The 22,928-nt window shown below is 36.7% G+C and overlaps 1 protein-coding gene across 3 annotated transcripts in view; it reads left to right on the forward strand.

The window, feature by feature from the left end:
• Positions 1 to 22,928, forward strand: part of KIF27 (kinesin family member 27) — an 85,360-nt gene that overhangs the window by 43,161 nt on the left and 19,271 nt on the right. For all 3 annotated transcript variants that reach the window (XM_008569047.1, XM_008569048.1, XM_008569049.1), the window contains 3 exons: positions 11,228 to 11,341; positions 13,439 to 13,615; positions 20,570 to 20,785. In XM_008569047.1, coding sequence (XP_008567269.1) covers positions 11,228 to 11,341; positions 13,439 to 13,615; positions 20,570 to 20,785 — 507 coding nt within the window. The remainder of the gene's footprint in view (positions 1 to 11,227; positions 11,342 to 13,438; positions 13,616 to 20,569; positions 20,786 to 22,928) is intronic.

The following is a 22,928-nucleotide window of genomic DNA, read 5'->3' on the forward strand; positions in this document are numbered from 1 at the left end:
GAAAAAAAAAAAAAAAAAAAAAAAAAAAAAAAAAAAAAAAAAAAAGAAGTACATTATTTTAATCTTAGTGTCAAAAACCATATGGTAAAAAATAAAGATAACCACAGAAATAGTGTCCTTTTCTGAAGGACAGAGAGTTAAATAACAGTTAAATAATATATATGAAACATCTGGTATGAACATGGCACTTTGTAGACACTAAACAAACTGGAACTATTTCAGACAGTTCTCTGAACTCTGAAGAAAGGTTAATAACTTTGATTTCCTAATGATTGGATTTAGCTATAACTTCAGAGAAGTAGCTACAGTTAAAAATTCTATTCTATGAGAAATACTACAGAGAGAATTTGTGTAACGAAGCCATTTCCAGGTGCTTTGCTTTGTTAGTCTGATCATAATGAACCTTCTAGAATGTCTTCTCTGGTTCTTTTCATCTCATAATCTATTGCTTTCATATTGTAGAAACATTCATATTGTTTCCATTGTAGGTAGAGATGAGTTGTAGTTGATTTAGAGTATTATTATCATTATTATTATTATTTTTGAAACTGTGCCATGGTTATTTTCTTCCAACAGGATAAATGTTTACTACATATCTCTGATGTATCAGGTCCTGTTCTAAGTGGGGATGCAGAGGTCCAAAAAGTCCCTTCTCCTAGGGTTTCTAATGCCACCTCAAACATCTGGATATCTCCACTAAAAGTTGCTACCTAAGTAGCCTCTCAGGCAGCAACAAGTTAAAATAATATGACTTGAGTGTTTGAACTGCTTAAAGGAGGACATGGTGGTTGTATTATGTCACACTTTCCATGTTCCTTCAGAATACTTATTTCCACTAAGGAATTCACCTCTGGGAGTCTTGGGATCAATTCCTCTTCACTTCTTGACCCTTTAAATCAGGGCTATGATGTCTAACAAAGTACTCATTTTAACAAAACACTAGTAGAATAAAACAATCAAAATTTTTCTTTTGTGTTTTTATGAAATTTTATTTATAATTTCATAGGTTTATATCCTAGCTTTAGTTGTGATTGCAATTCTTATACTCAACGTTAATAAGTAGTAACCAGAATTATTGTTTTTCTAAGGAGGTTATTATATCTATTTATCCTGTACATTTATAATTTAAGCCTTCTTTATGGATTTAGTAAAGATTTTATTTTCTATATATCACACAACTAAAATGGTAGGGAGTAAAAGATTAAAGATTATTAGTAGGGTTTGTGAATTTTCATGCCTTTTTGTTTTCCATATTTCCTGCTGTATATCCTTTCCTGCTGATGGTACTGATAAGGAAAGGAAAAGAAAGGTACAGAACTTAACCTCAAAACAAACAATGATACAGCAGAGGATTGAAAGAAGACACGTGATTTTAGAAATTTCTGTGCCTTTGACATATCCATACACTGCTGATGGGGATGAGGATAGTGCCGGATGATGAGGAAGACACAGTTCCCATTTACTGAGCGTCCACACAGTGCCATAGACATACCAAACTTATATATATGTATTTAATCATTATTCAATCCTTGAATGAAGTGGGTGTTTTTATCTGTTTTACGAATGGGGAAACTAAGGCTTAGGAAGGTAAAATAACTCGTTCAGAGTCACATAATGGTGATGACACCATTCAGTACTCAAACATATCATGCCTCTTAAAAATATTGAAATACTAGTATTTTTATTGGTACAATGTAGTTATTTCCATTTTTAAAACTCTAAAAATTTTTTAAATTCTAAAAATCTAAAATCTGTATTTTTTAAAAATGTCTTTAGATATATGTAGAGAGCTGTGTGCTGCATCAATAGTTTAATGCTAACAAAGGTACACTTTTGAGCATCTATGGAATAAATACAAAAGACAATGGCAACTGTATCTCACTTTTAAGTAAGATTATCAGGATGTACATTGATATTTTCAATGTTATATTAAAAAGGCACTAAAATACTAGTATTATAATTTTTGCTGTATTGCAATTATTATCAGTGGTAAGTAGCAAAGCCAGTGTCCAAATCCAGGTATGGGGGCGGCCAGCCCATGGCTTACTCAGGAGAGTGCAGTGCTGATAACACCAAGGCCATGGGTTCGGATCCCATAAAGGTATGGCCGGTTGGCTCACTGGCTGAGCGTGGTGCTGATGACACCAAGCCAAGGGTTAAGATCCCTTACCAGTCATCTTTAAAAAAAAGAAAAAAAAAATCCAGGTATGGGAAACTGCAAAGGCATGTAGTTTTTAAGCCATTCGTGCTTGAAGTAGTCCATCTGCAGATTGTTCCTGTTCAGAGATGAGATAAAGGTCAGTCAGCATACGGCTTCCTTCATCAAAGAAGTCTTGTACAAAAACGATGTCAACTGAATCTACTACTGTAGTCTGCTTATTGGTATAGACTGACAGCAACAGTCTAGTAAAGGTCCACAGACCGTACTTTGAGTAATATTGCTCTAAGCTGCAATGTCTCTGAATTCTTAGTTTAATCAGACAAAACCTGCTTGTGTTGAGTAGTGTAAACTCTGAAAATGTTAGCAAATTTTTAATGCTATATCGATAGATAATTTTAGTTAGATGAGGAGAAGCTTTACTTAAGATAAATGTTAAAATAGTAATCATAATGGCTGGTCACTCTCAGAGAAAATGGTGTCAGTTCTGATCATCTTAAGTCAGGGATTAGTGATTTAGGCTACAGCTGTATATAAAAACAAGAGACAGTGGAATACTATGCAGTCACATAGAAAGAACAAATCTATATGAAAGGACTTCTAAGATAAGTAGAAAAAAAGGGAAGTGGAGAGTTGTCTATATAGTATATATATGAAGCTATTTGCATGCATATGCATAAACTATCTCTAGAAGAATATTTAAGAAATTCGTAATTTTATGTCAGGGAGCAGGACAGGTAGATTTAGGGTTTTGGATAAGAAAGAGTCTTTTTAAATATAAATTTAGTTTTGTACTGTTTTAATTGTTATCATGTACATATAATATTTTTAAAACTAAAATACTAATAAAAAAGCAGAGATCTATTTTGTTCTGTTAGTTTGTCAGCATCAGAAAGTCTCATCATTCTTTATATGTTTTAATATCTGATGAAAATTATTATGGTTTCCTCAACTGCAAAATTAGAATTGTAGAAAGAATTGTAGAAAAGTAAGCAATTGTTTGTGAGCCTATCAAAAATAAATGAAAATCTAGAGAAAATGCCTGCCTTTATCATTGAATGAAAAGATTAAGTTTAGCTGAGGAATGTGAGAGATGCAGATGCAGTTTTTCATTCTAAAATATTCTATATGACCTCAGGTCCTACAGAAGAATCAACAGGATAGTAAGAAATTGGCATCACTGTCTATCCAAAATGAGAAACATGCTAATGAACTAGGGCAGAAGGTAGATCACATGAAATATCAAAAGGTACAGCTGCAAAAAAAACTTCAGGAAGAAAACGAAAAAAGGAAACAACTGGATACAGAAATTAAGCGGGATCAGCAAAAAATCAAAGTAATATTGTCATACATTCCTGCTAAGTATAATACGAAATGTTAAATGGCTCAGAGCTAACAAAGCCAAGGTGTTGATTCAGTTGGCTTGTGAAGTATCTGTCCCTGACCTGCCCTTCACTGCTGTCCCTTATTCACTTTAAAGCTTTGTTTATCTATATAGTAAAACCTATTTATTGAATTCTGAGTATTGTCTCGAAGGCTTTGACTTCACAAAAGAAGGTACAGTGATAAAATTTCTCTTAGTCTGATCTTAACTTTACTAGAGGCTGCCAAAAACATAAAGTTATAAAGCTGACTTTCTAAATACCTATCATTTGAACAGGATTTCTCATTTTCACACTGCTTTGAGGTGTATTGTCCATGTATCTGTGTGGAAAAAGGTACCAGGTAAAATGGTATAATTTCATTCATAGTGAGCAGAAGCGTGATTGGGTTTGTATGCCCACAATTCTATAGGCTAGATCGGGCTGGGGACAAACTAGTGGTGTCAGCCTGGGCTGTGGAGCCAGGCTAGCGTGGCTTCAGATCCCAGCTCACTCAGTTCCCGGCTGGGAGGTTTATTGAGAAAATCACTCGTCCTCTCTGAGTCTGTTTATTCTTATCTAAAATGGCCTTACTCATACTTGTCTTACAGGGCTTTTTTGAAAAAGAGGATGATAATGATCATAATAACTAATACTTACCTAGAACTATGTGCCAGGCTTTGTGCTGTTGAAGTGTTTAGCTGAACCCAAAACTTGGAACATAATTGGAGATTTCCTGAATTTTTTAAATTTAAGACTATTTTTTTGGAGTTTTAGGTTCACAGCAAAATTGAGAGGAAACTGTAGAGATTTCTCATATAACCCCTTCCCCACATTATCAGCATCCCTTAGGGTTCCTAAATTTTTAATACTGGATATAAACTGTTTTCAAACTTTAAAAAAAAGTCTCAGAATTTAATGATAGAAGAGAACTTAAAGAGTATTTAAGCCAAGTTACTCATTCTTTTATTTATTCACATGCCATATAATTCATCCATTTAAAATGTACAATTCAATGGATTTTAGTATAGTACATTATTAATTTTTACAAGTTGTAGTAAACTTGTAACATAAAATTTAACATAAAATTTACCATTTTCACTATTTTTAAATGTACAATTCAGTGGTGTAAATTACATCGATAATGTTGTACAATTATTACCACTATTTCCAAAACTTTTTCATCACCCCAAACAGAAACTCTTTGTAACTAACCATTAAGCAATAACTCCTCATTCTACCCTTCCCCAGCTCCTCTAACCTACTTTCAGTTTCTATGAATTTGCTTGTTCGAGATATTTGATAATAAGCGAAATCATACAATATTTGTCCTTCTGTGTCTGGCTTAATTCACTTGGCATAATGTTTTCAGGGTTCATTCATCATGTTGTAGTATGTATCAGAACTCCATTTTGTTTTATGCCTGAATCATATTCTAAACAATTCCATTGTTTGGATATACTACATTGGTGTTTATCCGTTCACCCATTGATGGACATGTTGGATGTTTCCACCTTTTGCCTATTGTGAATAATGCTGTGATGAATGTTGGCATACAAGTAACAGTTTGGATCCCTGCTTTCAATTCCTTTGGGTATGTACCTAGGAGTGGAATTTCTGGGCCATGTGGTAACTATATTTAGCTTCTTGAGGAAATACTGTTTTCCATAGTGGCAGCACAATTTTACATTCCTACCAGCAATGCACGAATATTTTAACTTCTCCACATTTTTGTCAACACTATTTATTTTCTTTTTTATTATAGCCATTCAGGTAGGTGTGAAGTGGTATGTCATTGTGGTTTTGATTTGTACTTCCCTAATGACTAATGATATTGAGCATCTGTGCTTATTGGTCATTTATATGTCTTCTTTGGAGAAATGTCTTCAAATTCTTTGTCCACCTTTTAATTGGGTTGTCTTTGTTGTTGAGTTGTAGGAGTTCTTTATGTACTCTGGACATTAAACCCTATCTGATACATGATTTCCAAATATTTTTCCCATCATGTAGGTTTTCTTTAAACTTTGATAATATCTTTTGATGCATAAAAGTTTTTTTTTTTTTCCTTTTTGTCTTTTTTCGTGACCGGTAATGGGATCGCAACCCTCAGTGTCGCACCCGTACCGCGACTGGCAACGGGATTGCAACCCTCGGTGTCGCTCCTGCACCGCCCTCAACCAGTGAGCAGACTGGTCTCTATATGGGATCCGAACCCTCAACGGGAGCACCGCCGCGCTCCCAAGCGCCACACTCTACCAAGTGCGCCACCGGGCCGGCCCGCATAAAAGTTTTTCATTGAGGAAATTCAACTTACATATTTTTTCTTTTGTTGCTTATGCTTTTGGTGTCATATCTAAGAACCCATTGCCAAATCCAAAGTCATGAAGATTTATCCCTAGGTTTTCTTCTAATAGTTTTATAGTTTTAGCTCTTATACTTAGGTTGTTGGTCCATTTTTGTGTCAGTTTTTGTATATGGTGTAAAATAGGGGTCCAGCTTCATTCTTCTACATGTGGAATTCCATTTGTTGAAGAGACTGTTCTTTCCCCATTGAATGGACTTGGCACTCTTGTCAAAAGTCAGTGGGCAGGGAAAATGCGGGGGAGATGCTGGTAGGGGAAGTAGGGAGATATTGGTCAAAGGATACAAAGTTGTAGTTTTATAGGATGAATAAGTCTAAAGATCTAATGTACAGCATGATATGACTATAGTTAATAATAATGTATACTGGATATTTGCTAAGATAGTAGATTTCAGGTACTCTTATCACAAAAACAAAATGCTAACTATGTGAGGAGATGGATATATTAATTAGCTTGACTGTAGTAATCATTTCACTGTATATGTACATAAAACATTTTGTATACCTTACATATGTGCAGTTTTTATTTTTAAAAACTCAGTTGGCTATAGATGCATGGTTTCTAAACTTTCAATACTATTCCATTGGTGTATATGGCTGTCCTTATGCCAGTACCACACTATTTTGATTTCTGTAGCTTTGTAGTAAGTTTTGAAATCAGGAAATGAATCTTCCAACTTTGCTCTATTTTTTTCAAGATTTTGTTAGCTATTCAAAGTCCATGCAATTCCATGTGAATTTTAGCATCAGCTTTTCCATTTCTGCAAAAAGGCCATTGGAATTTTGATAGGGATTGTGTTGAATTTCTAGATTGCTCTGAGTAGTATTGACATTTTGATACTATTGTCTTCTTATCTATGAGCATGGGATGTCTTATTTAATTATCTTTCAGCAATGTCTTATAATTTTCAGTGTACTAGGCTTTTACCTCCTTGGTTAAGTTTATTCCCAAATATTTTATTCTTTTAGACGCTATTGTAAATGGAATTGCTTTCTTAATTTCCTTGGTTACTTATTCTTAATAATAATGGTAATAATTATTGTTATAGTACTAGTTAACATTTTTTGAGTATTTATATTCAGACACTGCTATGCTAAGCATGAATATGCCTTACTTAATTCTTTTTTCTCCTATATTTTCAACTTTTCCTTTTCTCCTGGATTCTGTCTTTAAATATCTTTGATTTTTTTTCATCCTAAAATTATCCTCTTTCAACCCTACTTTTCCCTCCAACTATTCTCTTTCTCTCATCATCCCTTCATAACCAAATTTCTTGGAAATGTTGACTGCATTTTTTGTTTCCTTTGCATTCAAGCTTCTGGCTTCTGGCTCTACCACCCACTTCACAGCTCACTGGTGCTTTGTCACTGAAATCCTCATGTTAACATTCAGTTGCATACAGCACAGTTCACCACTCCATCCTGAAATATTTGTCCTTTGCCTTTGTGACATCATACTCTCTTCGTTTTTTCCTCTCTTTCTGATTGCTTGTTCTTTGTCTTTGCTAGCTCATCCTACTCTACCAGTCCTTTAACTAGGGGAGTTCCTCATGGCTTTGGCCTATGCCCTCTTCTATATTCTGTCCCATGTGACCTGATCTTTTTCCATGGCTGCAGTTAAACTCTGACAACTCCTAAATTTAATCCTTAATCCCAGATTCATCCTTTGAGCTTCAGATTCATATATCCAACCATCAGCATCTTCACTCGGTTGTCTTATAGATGAATTCATGATCTTTTTTACTTATATCCCTGCTCTTCCCTCTTTCTGCTACTTTCATGGGGAGAAACTGTAGTTCCCTAATGTGCCTTAGATAACATATTAATCCATTCAGTTGGATAAGCTAGAAATTTAGAAGTCATTGACTCTTCCTTCTTCCATATCATTCAATATCCAATGAACCACTAAGTCCTACAGAGTATATTTTTCAAATAACTCGAATCTGTCCAATTTTCATTTCTACTGCCAACAACGTAGTCTCTTTGTTATAGTCCTTCCTCTGGTGTGAGGATCGGGCCTGCCTGTCAGCCTCGTGGTCTTTGGTTTTCAGCTCCACATCTCCTATAGGCCATGGCCGAAACCAGCAGGACATAGCTCTAAATCCAGGCTTAGGGAAAAGAAAAATCTCTCTTGTTTTTTTTTTTTTTTTTTACTTTTTATCTTTTTTCGTGACCGGTAACGGGATCGCAATCCTCGGTGTCACACCCGTACCACGACCGGCAACGGGATCGCAACCCTCGGTGTCATGCCCGCACCGCGCTCAACCAGTGAGTGTACCAGTCTCTATATGGGATCTGAACCCTCGGCGAGAGCACCTCCGCGCTCCCAAGCGCTGCACTCTACCGAGTGCGCCACCAGGCAGGCCCAAACATTCTTTTTTTTGAGACCGGCTGCACGGCGCTCAGTCAGTGAGCACTGTGAGCGCACCGGTCATCCCCATATAGGATCCGAACCCGCGGCGGGAGCACCATGTTTGAAGAGTGCCTCATCTGCTGAAATGCAATCTGCCTGTGACTTAAACTTTTTACATCCTTATCTAGGGCAATTTTGTTCCTTTTAGCCATATCTCTAATTCTAGATCCATTTATTGGGGATAGCAGGAACTCCAGAAAAAGGAACAGACTGCCCCAAAGATATACTGACATTTCCACTACTTCACACAAAAACAGAAAACCTCATGGTCTTAAAGGACATATTGCCATCTTGTTGGAGCGAACTTTCTGACACTCCTGTTTGTTTTCTACTTTACTAAACCATTTTCAGAGAATACTAAGATTTCTGCATAGGTTCTTATAACAGCAGTGTGTGTGTGTGTGTGTGTGTGTATGTGTGTGCGTGCGCACGCGCACGCACGCACACGCAACTGGTCTGTTCAGGGATCTGAATCCTTGATCTTGGTGTTATAATAATACTGCGCTCTAATCAACTGAGCTAACAGGTCAGCTCCTGAACAGCAGTTCTTAACGTAGGTTCATGAATAGGCTTTAAAGAAAAGATATGGGAACTCCTGAAATTGTGGGTGGTGGTGTGATTTGGGACTTTTTACTTCTCTAAGCACTCATTTCCTCATCTATAAAATGGAGTTTATAATAGTCCCTGTCTCATAGGATTACTGTGAGGATTAAATGGGATAATTAAATAGATATAAAAAGCCAAGTACAGTGCATGGTACAGAGTTATTTTAATATAACAGGGATTACAGTATAAGAAAAAGGCAATAATGTCTGGAGCAACATATGGAAGAGGGAATTAGACCTACTCCTACTAAGTAAACTTTTTATAAAGTATATAAAATAGATTTTATACTTTATATACTGTTAAAGTATATGTGGACAAATAGGAATAGTAGAAACTCAACTCAAAGCATAAGTTTCTTTTATTTAAGATGGCTTTAATTCAGCATCCTGAAGTTCCTGGGACTACGACAGGGGCTAAATTATAACTGAACTAGAGCTAGGGAAGCATGAATAATTAATGGTTGATAAATATAATAGGGTCCAAATTTGTTCATAATACAACTCAGATGAGTATAGAAAATTTCTTAATTTAGTTCTAGCAGACCTGTCTTCTTTGTGAGTGCTCTCCTCCCCCACCATCCATGTCATGATCATTGCCGGAGATATGGTGCAAACTAACCAGGTGTTCCATCTGTTCACCTAATTCTGAAAATTTAAATATCTCCTTCAAATAATTCTCAGGTCTCTTGAATAAGAATGCTCAGTGTTTTAGCCTGTTCTCCCCTGTGCTTCTCTCCCTAAGATGGCATTCAGTGTATTGTGGTTTTTTCTTTGTGTAGCTTTCTTTTATTGCATCCCATGGAGTTGAAGGATATGACTGGTTGGAATCTGCTCTCCCTTGTCCACCTTACCCTGCCTAACCTGCTGGCCCTCGATGGTGAAGTCCTTGGCTGGAATAACTCATAGTCTGGTCTTGCTTCTGGTTCAGAGCATGGAGGGACTTTCACTTCATCTCATCTCCCACTGGCATTATAAACCCTTGTTGAGGCTGCTAGGTCTACCATCTAGCTTGCTAGCCTGGTGGCCTGTCGTTATCCTCAGTTTTGGGGCCAGTTTCCTACAGTGACTGACCTACATTGGCTTTCAATGCAGGACATATGCCACATGAGACCAAGGAGTCCAATTAGTCTCTTTCCTAATTGTACCTCTCTACTTTTCCAGCGAGGCTGGGCAGTCCCACGTGGGTGTAGGGCCTCTGCACTGCAGTCTGCATTCTCTCTCCCAAATGGATTACAGACCCTCTGCCCTCACTGATAACTTTACTTATCACCCCCTTTCAGGGCCAAAACTCAGAGAGGGCAGTTGGGACACAAGTCTTTCTTACTGTCTCTTTTCTTTTCACTGCCATTCTCGGGGCTGGAAGGTCTTAGGCTTTCCTTTACTTCCTTTCTATCAGTGCTTCTGAAATTACCTGTGGAGAAGGTACAGTTTTCATTGTATTATGAATTTATCATAACCCAGTACTTTTCTAAAACATGAATTAGTAGAAAAATGAAAATATACAAATAGAAGTCCATTTTTAATTATTACAGTCAACAGACATAAAATTATTCTGTTAAATTGCTATAAAAGTATCTAAACACTTTCAGTTTCTATACTTATTCATCATGGACCAGTATCAAATATCATGTGGACTGGCCCACTTTGATTCATGGCTTCCCCTTCCTGATTCTTGGTACGCTTTAGTGGTAGACAGCAGCATCTTCTCTAAACCCTGACAGAGCACCGTGAGCATTGGGTCTCTTGACTTGACCCTTAAGATGTGGATGAAAACTAATGGAATTTGGAAAATACTCTTCACAGGACCATGATCTGTCTTGCAAGGCTATTCTCATGCTGCAAACTCCCATTTTTGAACACCAGAAACTGAATATTACTTTTCTTTTTGCATTTCTCCTGTAATAAGTTCTAATGTGAGGGTACTTCAAAAAGTTCATGAAAAGATCTGTATTATCTTTCCACGAACTTTTTGAAGTACCCTCGCATACCTATGGCAGATGGGTGTCTTGGATGGATTGTGAAGGTAATGAGCTCAGAAAGGGAGAAGACAAAAGCACATTTATAAATTTCAGACTCTTATCCATTATTCTAATTTGTAACATGTGCAAAGAATGAAAAATATGCTCAGTTTTGTTAGTAAACCCTGATTTTTGCAGTTAGATTTTATTGCGTCAGCAAGAGGCTAGCATTATTTTCTTCTCAAATAGCCCCAAAGTTCATCTACTCATTTTCTGTCTTTTTGCAACCAAGAAAGTAATGTTAAGAAAATGATTATGTATTAGTCAGGTAGTAAAAGCAATAAGGTGTTTTCAATTTCTTTTTCTATAGGAATTACAGTTAAAAACAGAACAGGAAGAAGGTCTAAAATTGAAAACTGAGGACGTTGATGCCTTTAACTTGAAAAGGAGAAAAGGTTCATTTGGAAGTATAAACCAACTCCAGGTTTGTTGATTCTGTTTAGTATTTTTTGGTTTCTCTTTGATTTGATGATTGTCTAAATGGAGGTAAAAAGAGGTGGACTCTTCAAATTCTAGACCGTTTGCTTCACAAGTACAAAATTTCTAATATTTCTTCTGAAACTTTTGTTCTTTTTTTTTTTTTTTTCCTTTCCTTTTTGTCTTTTTTCGTGTCTGGCAACGGATCGCAACCCTCAGTGTCGCGCCCGTACCGGACCGGGACCGGCAACGGGATCGCAGCCCTCAGTGTTGCACCCGCACCTCGCTCAGCCTGTGAGCGGGAACCGGTCTATATGTGGGATCCGAACCCTCGGTGGGAGCGCTGCCGCGCTCCCAAGCGGCGCACTGTAGCAGTGCGCCACCGGGCTGGCCCTGAAACTTTTGTTCTTAAAAAATTATTTTCTCATCCAGAAATGTGTTGTATTCTTATTTCAGTAGAAATGGGTTTATTTGAATGTTGTGGAATGTAAACATGAAATCCATGTTCACTAGATTGTATTTATTCCCATGTAAAGACTGGTCTGCTCCTGAGGAGACAGGTATATTTCTAAAAATCAGAGTTCTACATTCAAACAGAACCAAATTGTATACGTACTACATGTAATATTTTAAAGAGCTATTATTTTACTGCCACATTTTAAAAATAGTCGTAATCCATAAACTAATTTTGAAGTTCAAAGAAGTTGAAAATTTTAATTTCATTTAAGAATACTGTACTTAAAATACTGTACTCAAAATGCAAATACATCCACCTTAATTTTGAAAATTTTATTCTCCTAAGTTTTATATATTATATTTTAATAGTGACTTTAGGATATTCTCCCCCACATCCTTCCCAACCAGAAATGTCATCAACAATCATAATTTTGGGGGGTTTTCTCCTTTTGGAATGGAACTTATAACAGATCTCTTATTCATCTTTCAAATCCCACTCATGGTAGAGGAATGTTTGTAGGATATGTTTAAGTTAATCGCTAGACTTCATAGGTTCACCTATTGGAGTTTCTAAAGTATTTCTATAGTTGCTTGTCTTGTTCCTAATCATTGCAGAGCTACTGTTTTAGGCTTCAGTGTTATTTGGATGTGATAGTGCTTTTAAGATCACACTATCTAGGTCTGGATAGAAAATTGAAGAACTCTGTATCTCCTTTGCCTTGGCCACTTTGTTCTCTTTTTCTTATGCATATTTACTATTTCATTGTCTTAATATAGATTTCTAGGAACACTTTCTTATCAGATTCATGAAGGAGTGGAAAATAGTACTGTACTGATTTGTTTTCATGTTTATTTGTTATTAGGTGACGTTGCTTCATTATGATCACTTGGTAGAGTTCATCTTGGACAGTCATATTTCATCCATACTTATGTTTGTACTTGTTTCTGGGTATCCTTAATTCAAAAGAGTACTAAGATTGGAGATCTTTCTAGCACTGTTTAGTTTATAATTATTTGAAGTTGACAAGCTACAGTGCAGATTGGGTTTCCTTCCATGCTCCGTCATCTGTCTTCCACTATCCGTATTCATTTATTCACTTCGTTGATGAATTAATTGAATTAATTAGGCATTCATTGAATTAATCAGGCATTCATTCACTCATTCATTTAACATTTTATTGAATGCCAGCTGTGGGCTACACAATATACCACACATTGTGGATAGAGAGGTGAAAAGTACAGCCCTTGCAGTCAATGAAGGAGCTCAAGTTGGGGAGACAGACTAGTAGAGCAACCACCATTATTTGTAAGTGCTTTGATGGAGGTATGCACCTCTGCAACAGAGAAAGATACCCAACATGTTCTTAAAACAGGCAAAGAAAATTGTCAGCCCTTTCTTTGTCAGGCCAAAAGCCCTAGACTCTAACATATTTGAGGAGTAAATTTTAAATTCCTTATACGACAACACAGCAACATGTTAACTAGAACCACTTCTCAGGGTTTCAGACAGGAGCATGACTTACTCTCACTGATCATTATTAAATGTTCATTTAAGAGATTTCAGCCAATCTGAAATTATATTATTACCATATAATGTTTATGGCAGAAGGAAAAACAAATGATAACTTTTTTTGGAATTTTAATGTAGAAATTGGATGAGCAAAAGAAATGGTTAGATGAAGAAGTGGAGAAAGTTCTGAACCAACGCCAAGAATTAGAGGAGCTGGAGGAAGACTTAAAGAGAAGGGAGGCTGTAATTTCTAAGAAGGAGGCCCTGTTACAGGAGAAGAGCCACCTGGAAAATAAGAAGTTGAGATCTAGCCAGGTATTCTATTTAATATGCTATTTGATTCTGTTATAAGCTATAAAAACTAGGATTTTTTTCCTCTAAGAAATAAATCATACCATTGTAAAGTTAGAAGCCAAAAGAAAACTTATTTTCAGTGTATTTTGCTTATTACAGCTTATCAAATGACCATCACTAAAATCTATTGTAATTTTTGAAGTAAAATGTTCAATGTTCTGTCAAGTATGATTCATTATTAACTTTTTTTTTGGTATTTTTTTATTATGGTAAAATATATAGAACATAAAATTTACCATTTTAATTAACTGTCTATTTCCCAAACTTTTTTATTACCCCAAATAAATTCTGTAATCATTAAGCAATAACTCCCCATTTCCTCTCCTCCCAACCCCTGGCAACCTCTAAAATTAACTTTAATGGGTGTTTAAATAAATTGTACATTTGACACTTTAATAGTGAACATTGGTAATTTGGAAAGATAGACTTCCAAAAAATAGACTTCTTGAAATCTATCTACCTGCCACTAATACCCAGAGTTAGGGGTTTGCGGGGTTCCTGTAAAAGAAGATTTTGTGTATTGAAGGTCTGTTTATTTTTAAAATTTTAAGGAATTGGGAACTTTTACAAAAATTTTTCCTGGAGTATTTGGATTTTTTTTTTTTCTCCCTTTTTGTCTTTTTTTGTGACCGGCAACGGGATCGCAACCCTCGGTGTCGCGCCCGCACCGCGCTCAACCAGTGAGTGGACTTGTCTCAATATGGGATCCAAACCCTCGGCGGGAGTGCCGCCGCGCTCCCAAGTGCCGGACTCTACCGAGTGCGCCACCGGGCCGGCCCTGGAGTATTTGGATTTTATGAGCCAAAAAAGTGGTTTTATTAAGGAATTTGCCTGAATTTCAACTTTTGAACAGAAATGATTGTGACAGGAGTAGAAGGACCAGGAACTATTCTTTTAGAGCTATCTATACATATTTTCAACAACAGCATCTAAAAATGAAGCTGGCTTGCCCCAGACTTGAAGACAGCTTTGTACCTGTCACCTTCACCTCCAGCCGGCCTTGGGTCCAAGGTCAGTCTGCATATTGAATCATGGAATACACAAAGGATCAGTGACCTGCCCCTCTATTAGACTAGCCTCTCAGTCAGCATCTAAACCAGTAGGATCTGAGTTGATGGTGGTGTGTCCTTAACTGCTCCACATTGATATAACAGGTTGATGGGGATGGGGACCTGTACTTACTTCAGCTCCATCTTCCATTTCCCAGTCCACATTGAAATAACTATTAGCACCAGGCCACTGAACACAGGATTAGGGGTGGGCCCTCCAACCTGCCTAAATGCTGATGCTGTATCCAGGAAGCTTGCTAAAACTGGCTGTCAGGGTCAAGTTGTGAAAGCTGTCCCTCAAAAAACATGTAGATGACATTAAAGGAGATTTAACAAGTTAAAATCTCAAGTGAATAAATAGAATAAAATCACCTGGACCTTTATGACATGTTCTGTATCAAAAAAGAAGAGGAAAAACATAAAAGGTATGTGGAGGAAAGTCTTTTTCCTGAAATAAGTTTACTTCATGATACAGAAAAAATAAATAAATGAAAACAGCTATGATATTTGTATGATTGATTTGTAATATTTAGAACATTGATTTGTAATATAAGAACATACTGAGATAAGTAGGGAGTGCAAATAAGTGAAAATCACAGTAGATCAAAGCAAAGTTAATGCTTTGAAATTTGTTTTAATGAAACAGAGGGGAAACTTGAGACAGTTAACCTGCTGGGTTCTTTTCTGAACAAAAGGCAGGAAAAGATTACATCTTTTCCAGTGTTTGAGAAATATTTATAAGACTTGATTATGTGCATTTCAGACAAGGCAGATGATAGTCTGAACACATGCATATTACCTCACTAAAATGACAGTAAAGGAATGCATTGGCACTATACACAAATTTAACTCAAAATGAATCATAGACCTACATGTAAGAGCTAAAAACTGTTACAAGAACAAATAGGCATAAATCTTTGTGACCATGAGTTAAGCAATGGGTACTTGGATATTATACCTAAAGCACAGGCAACAAAAGAAACAATAGATAAATTGGACTTTATCAAAGCTAAAAACATTTGTGATGTAAAGGACACCATCAAGAAAGTGAAAAGACAACTCACAGAATGGGAGAATATATTTGCAAATCATACATCTGATAAGGGACTTGTATCTAGAATATATAAAGAGTTATTACAACTCAATAATAAAAAGACAACCCAATTTACAAATGGTTAAAGGATCTGAATGGACATTTCTCCAAAGAAGATATACAAGTAGCCAGTAAGCATGTAAAAAGATGCCCAACATCATTAGCCATCAGGGAAATGCAAATCAAAACTTAAATGAGACACCATTTCACACCCACTAGGATAGTGATAGTGAGACAGTAAGAAGTGTGGCGAGGTGGAGGAATTGGAACCTTCATACACTGCTGGTGGGATTGAAAATGGTGCAGTTGCTTTGTTTTGGATAGCCACCTTGCAGTTCCTCAAAATGTTCAACATAGAGATACTATGTGACCCAGCAATTCCACTCCTGGGTATATATCCAAGACAAACGAAAGCATATGTCCACACAGAAACTTGAACGTGCATGTTCATATGGCAACATTATTCATAATAGCTAGAAAATGAAAACAACAAAAATGTTCATCAGCTGATGAATGGATAAACAGACTGTGATCTATCCACACAATGTAATTTTATTTGGCAACAGAAGGGAATGAAGCACTAATACATGCTACAACATGGGTGAACCTTGAAAACATATGTTACGTGAAAGAAGGCAGTAACAAAAGACTACCTTTTTATAATGCCATTTATATCAAGTGTGCAGAATATGCAATTCCATAGAGATAGAAAGTAGGATAGTGTTACCTAGGGTTAGTGGTGGTTTGGGGAGAAAATGGAATAACTGCTAATGGGCATGGGTTTCTTTTTGGGGGGTGACGAAAATTGATTGTGGTGATGGTTGCACAACTATGTATATACATTAAATCGGTGAATTGTATGGTATATGAATCTCATTAAAGCTATTATTTTTTAGGAAGCTATAACCCCATAAAGGGTAAAAGACAGTAAAGGTGATAAAAGAGGACAAAAGATTACCAAACAACAACAACAAAGCACTTATAAGATGGAAAGCAAATAGAGGAGAAGTTAACTTAGCAGAACAGAAGCTGCAATCCAAGTGACTAGAGAAGGACACAAATGAGAGCCTAAAACCTTTAAAAAATAACACCCCTCCCTGCCGCCAAGAAAACCCAGAATAACAGCTTTAGAGAGCTGTAACTCATGTAGAACATCAAAAAGATTCAGAAATGAAGAGACTGAGATTTTCAGAAGGCAGACGTGAGGCATAGCAATGAAAACAGGGCATAGTCAGGAAACTATTCTTTTCTCACTCTGGGACAAGATGATTTATTTTCTGAAGATTGAACCAGGCACAGCAGAGGGTCAGGGTGGTAAGTCAAAATAATTCCAAACAGGCAATGAATACGAATCTACACATGAATTCTTAGATGCTCATTTCCTAAGCCCCACTTGGATCCCAGAATGCTGGTAGCCAGATTTATACTTCTCAGCAAGAGCTCAAGAGATTTTCTGAAATAGTCCCTGAAAAAAGACCTAAAAATATTTACATTTGAGAGCCCCCAACTAAGTGGCCAGATTCCCATGTATATCCTACCACCACACATCTTATCAACTTTTTAATACCTGACTTGTAAATGTGATGGACGTTTCGGGAATGCCACCAACACTGAAGACAAAGACCAAAACAAGGAAAAAAGGAACTCACAAAAATTAGAGATAGAACAAGCTAAAAAAAACCTTAATATCTTCAATGTGGTTAAAGATGATAGTCTACCCATAAAATAAGAACTGCAGGTTATTAAAAACATGAAAAAACTCTTGGAAATGAAAAGGGTTAGAGGATAAAATTGAGGAAATATCCCAGAAAGTAAGTAAAAAGATAATAAAAAATAGGAGAAAAAAATTTTAATTGGCAGATAAATTCAGAAAGCTCAAGGCAGGAGATTATCAAAGACATAATACAAAAATTTTCCCAACACTGATGAAGAGAGATTCTAGATTGAAATAGCCCTTCAAGGGCCCAGTAAAATGAGTGCCCGAAGCATATCATGATGGTTGGAGTACACTGAGGAGAAAAACGATCCTGAAAGCTTCCAGATAGAAAAAGACTAGTCACTTGTAAATCTCAAGAATTAGAATGGCATTGGACTTCACAGCTTTCTTCATTACAAGCTAAAAGACCCAGGGTTGTCTGGGTAGCTCAGTTGGTTAGAGTGTGGTGCTGATAGCACCAAGGTTCAGGGTTCGATCCCCATACCAGCCAGCTGCCAAAAAGAAAAAAAAAAAGGTAAAAGACCTGAAGCAATTTTTTTTTTCCTTTTTGTCTTTTTTCATGACCGGTAACGGGATTGCAACCCTCAGTGTCGTGCCCGTACCGTGACCGGCAACGGGATCGCAACCCTCGGTGTCACGCCCGCACCGCGCTCAACCAGTGAGCGGACCAGTCTCCATATGGGATCCGAATCCTTGGCGGGAGCGCCGCCATGCTCCCAAGTGCCGCACTCTACCGAGTGCGCCACTGGGCCGGCCCGCATTAGTGTCGTGCCCGTACCGTGACCGGCAACGGGATCGCAACCCTCGGTGTCACGCCCGCACCGCGCTCAACCAGTGAGTGGACCGGTCTCTATATGGGATCCGAACCCTCGGCGGGAGCACCACCACACTCCCAAGCGCCGCACTCTACCGAGTGCACCACCGGGCCGGCCCGACCTGAAGCAATTTTTAAAATCATGAGGAAAATGATTTCCGATCAATAATTCTCAGCCAAACTCTCAATCAAATGTGAGGGTAGAATAAGGACATTTTCAGGGTAAAAAGGTCTCGCATCAAGCCTGTTTCAGGAAAGTAGTGGAGGATTTGCTCCACAAAAATGAGGGCATAAACTATGGAAAAGGAAGACTTGGGATCCTGAAAATGTGATCCAATATGGAAATTCCCAGGAAATAACACAGGGAACTGGGTCCAGTTTAGAGCAGGAGGATGGAGTCTCCAGGCAAAATATTTCCAGGAAAGAATGGATTGAAAAGATTCCTAAGTTTGATCAAGTGAAAAAAGCATGGACAGGAATTTCTTTTCCCCCTGTGGCTGGCCAACACAGGGATCTGAAGCTTTGGCCTTGGTGTTACAAGGTGCCCTTCTAACCTACTGAGCTAACTGGCCGCCCTGTGGCCAGGAATTTATAGTTGTACTGGAGAAGAATTAGTTGTAAAGTACTAAAAAAAAAGTTGTATCAAATGGAAGTATGATCATTTTATACTAGATAGTTCATTTATAAATGTTAGTCACAAAGTTATGATAATGTAAATGAATATTGATTTAACTAAAAACTGTAATATAACTTACATTGAGAGAATGGAATGAGAGGGGAAGTAGAGAAGAAGAGGTATAAGAGAGCTAGATCCTTACCTCCCTAATCACTCAGTCAATAGATGGTATCCAAACTTGATGTTATTTAGAAACGTGGACATAGGCACTGGAAGAAACAGCAAAAAAGGTTTAAGGTGCTTACTTCTGGGAAGTGAGACTCAGGTGAGCAGCTGGGAGAGGGGACTGCTTTTTTTAAATTATAAACCTTATAATAGTGTGTGTGTATATATATATATATTATAAACCTTATGATAGTATATATATATATATGTGTGTATATATATATATATTATAAACCTTATGATAGTATATATATATATATGTGTGTATATATATATATATGTATATATATGTAATATATATAATTACTGTGATGAAAAAAAATATTTTAGAACTTATTAGGCCATAATGAATATTTCCATAAATCAGGCCATGTTTTCTGACCAGAATGAAAAAATAGTACCTTGGGATACAAAGCAGAGTAGAGGGTAAAGGGAGAGGCGGAGGGAGATTGGGGATATTTGGGTGGGGGACATGGGGTACAAGCACAATTTGTGGGAATGGGCATGCTGCCAATATGGATCTGGCCTTCACATCTTGGGCATGAGGGGTGACAGTCAACTTTGTATCATGAATATTCATAACCAATAAAAAATAATAATAAAAAATAAAACATACTATGGTATTTAGGAAGAAAGAAACAATTATTAAAATTGCTTCTCTCTATAGCAAATTAGAGACACAATCCCTACTTTTTTCCCATCCAAACTAGTTCTGAATTTGAACATTTTTTCAAATTTTATATTCACTTCAATCTGTGCCCTGAATATTCAGGCAGCCCTTTTAATTTTGGTTTATTGAAAAACTCTTCATAACACATACATTTACCTGTCTCTCCTTTTGTAAATAAAATATGAAATATTTGTACTATTGTATTTACAAATATATTTCAAGGAACACTAACAAAAATTTCTTTGAATGCTCCCCTGTAGCTATCTTAGCATTTAAAACACGGCAACAAAAGAGCTAGACAAAATATTTTTGATATGTCTCTGAACCTTTGCTAGAATTCTTGTCCTAAATAAACTAGAAATAATTCTTAATTTTTATAATAATTTACAAATATTTATTACTCTCAAAAAATTCAACCAACTCAACCAAATTAGAGTATCATAATCACTGAAGATTATTTTCTAGATCTTACTATATAATAAAATTCAGAATAAAGAAAATGAAAAAAAAAAGAATAGTTCGAATGTACATTTTTTTGAAAAAGGCATTCAACTTAAGATTTTAGAAAATAACCCCCCCCCCAAAAAAAAAAGTTCATGGGAGAAAACAGTAATATAAAAGCTAAAAATGTATTCATTTAGTAATTTTCTCTATGTTTTTCCTAATTTACATGCAGTAACTTTTTGTGGTGTAACTGTTTTGGGCGTGTCTGGTGGGTTGTGTCTTTTTAGGCATTAAACACAGATAGTTTGAAAATATCAACTCGCCTGAAATTGTTGGACCAAGAGTTGTCTGAAAAGAGTGTGCAGCTGCAGAGCAGCCCAGCTGAGGAGAAAATCAAGATTTCAGAACAAGTTGAAGCCCTTCGGAAAGAAAAGGATCAGCTCCAGAGACGAAGAAACAGTGTGGATGAAAAACTTAAAAATGGTAGCGTGTTGTCACCTGAAGTAAGTCAGTATTCTCTGGAGCTGAAGGTGCTATATGATGGATCACTTGGATGATTTCCTCGGTCTCTGTCACATAATCATAAAAATGATAAATCCGGTAAACTTTGTTTCCTGGAGACTTTGTCAGATGTAATGAGTTCACCTGGCACCTGTGTGGTGTCATTAACCATACTTGACTAGAGACTGAGATGTCCTCACACAGCAGTCCGTGGATGTGGTCCTTTCCTGGCATTGCCAGGCTTTAGAAAACTAATATTTTCCCTGAGTATGGCCTTCTCAGCTGGGGTTTCTCGTCTGAAATCACAGAACACAGAAAATTATATGAGGGACTCTTTTTCTCGATTATTCCAAGGAGGGCACGTCTCTCTATGTATCTTTCTTGAATGACACTAGGTATTTCATTACATACAACAGATGCCTAGGGCATTAAGGGTTAATTCTTTCCATGGAACCTTGAAAAAAAGCCCAGTGTTTGGGAGCATATTCCACACTATGTCCACAAAATAGACACACAAAATTCAAATCCGAGTAAAATACCTTTTTGTTATACTTTTCATTTAGGTGAGCATATGGCTCCTCTCACTTTTATTTTATTTTTTTTAACTATGTAAAAGATGATTCATTTCTTGGCTATCAAATTGCCCCAGACTTTGTCTTTTTTTCAAAATTTTAATTCAGTTGGCAACGGTACCTATACCTTACTTTGTCAAAGATAAATTTTTGAGCCTGAGTTTTCTTTGCAAATATTTATTATTGATGTCTTGTCATTACCAGAGCAAGGACCAGAGCAAGGGAAAATTGCTAAGAGAAGGTGAGTAGCTGAGAATCACATGCCTTGCTGAATCTTATAGTGTTTTGGATTGGAGCAAGTGAGAGGAAGTTAAGGGGACTAGTTAAGATGAAACAGGAGAAAGGATAGCATGAATTAGATTATTGCTTATTGAATTGGTGAGAAGAATTGAAGACTTATTTGGTTAGGGGCTGAGAGGCAGCTGAAGGAGCATTATAAGACTTTACTGCCCTGTTTCATAACTTAATTTGGAAACTACACTTAGAGGATCACAGAATCAGGAGGTGTTAAATTGGAGCACCATGCTTGTAGATTTGAAGGTATGAGAGCATAAGATGTAGCAAAACTTAATTATTTAAGGAATTTTGGCTGCCCAGGACTGTTACTAGGCCCTATGGAAGAAGTAAAAAAAGTGGAAAGTATTATACTTTCTTTGAGAAATTCATACTCTATCTGGGAAAAGAGAGGAATATAAGAAAACTCTAAACCATGAAGAACAAAACAGCAAGTTATGGATAATGTTATAAAGCTATAGTTATTACATCATTTGTGCAAAGCAATGCAGTGATTATTTGGGGGAAGATTCATCAAGGCAGCCTTGGTGGATTGGAATCTTAAACTGGAATATGAAAAAATATGATATGCACTGGCAGATAAAAGAAAAAGGCCATTTTAGATAGAACATTGTTAAATAAGGCGTAGAGACGGAAATGAGCAGGTGTTTGCAGAAGGGTAGAGAGGTCCACTATTACTGAGAAGCATTTAGGTTTCTATTTCATGTGGAATTTTGTAACTGGAAACATTATTTATGGATTGCTGGGGAAAACACAGCACTGTGCATGATACCTATTTATTTATTTATTTATTTTAAGTTTTCATACATCATAATGTTTTTTTTTTTTCATGTAGTATTTACATTCTTTTCTTTTTTCTTTTTTTATTTTGTCGATATACAATGTGGTTGATTATTGTGGTCAATTATCGAAACCTCCCTCCCTCCACCCTCTCCCCCCTCCCTCCAAACAATGTCCTTTCTGTTTGCTTGTCGTATCAACTTCAAGAAATTGCAATTGTTATGTCTTCTTCCCCCTACCCCCGTTTTTTTTTTGTGTGTGTGAATTTATTTATTTATTCTTAGCTCCCACCAATAAGTGAGAACATGTGATATTTCTCTTTCTGTGCCTGACTCGTTTCACTTAATATAATTCTCTCTAGGTCCATCCATGTCATTGCAAATGGCAGTATTTCATTTTTCTAGCTGAGTAGTATTCCATTGTGTAGATTTACCACATTTTGCATATGCACTCATCTGATGATGGACACTTGGTCTGGTTCCAGCTCCTGGCTGTTGCA

This window comes from Galeopterus variegatus, unplaced genomic scaffold, assembly GCF_000696425.1.
Source record: "Galeopterus variegatus unplaced genomic scaffold, G_variegatus-3.0.2 Scaffold460, whole genome shotgun sequence".
NCBI classification, from domain to species: domain Eukaryota; kingdom Metazoa; phylum Chordata; class Mammalia; order Dermoptera; family Cynocephalidae; genus Galeopterus; species Galeopterus variegatus.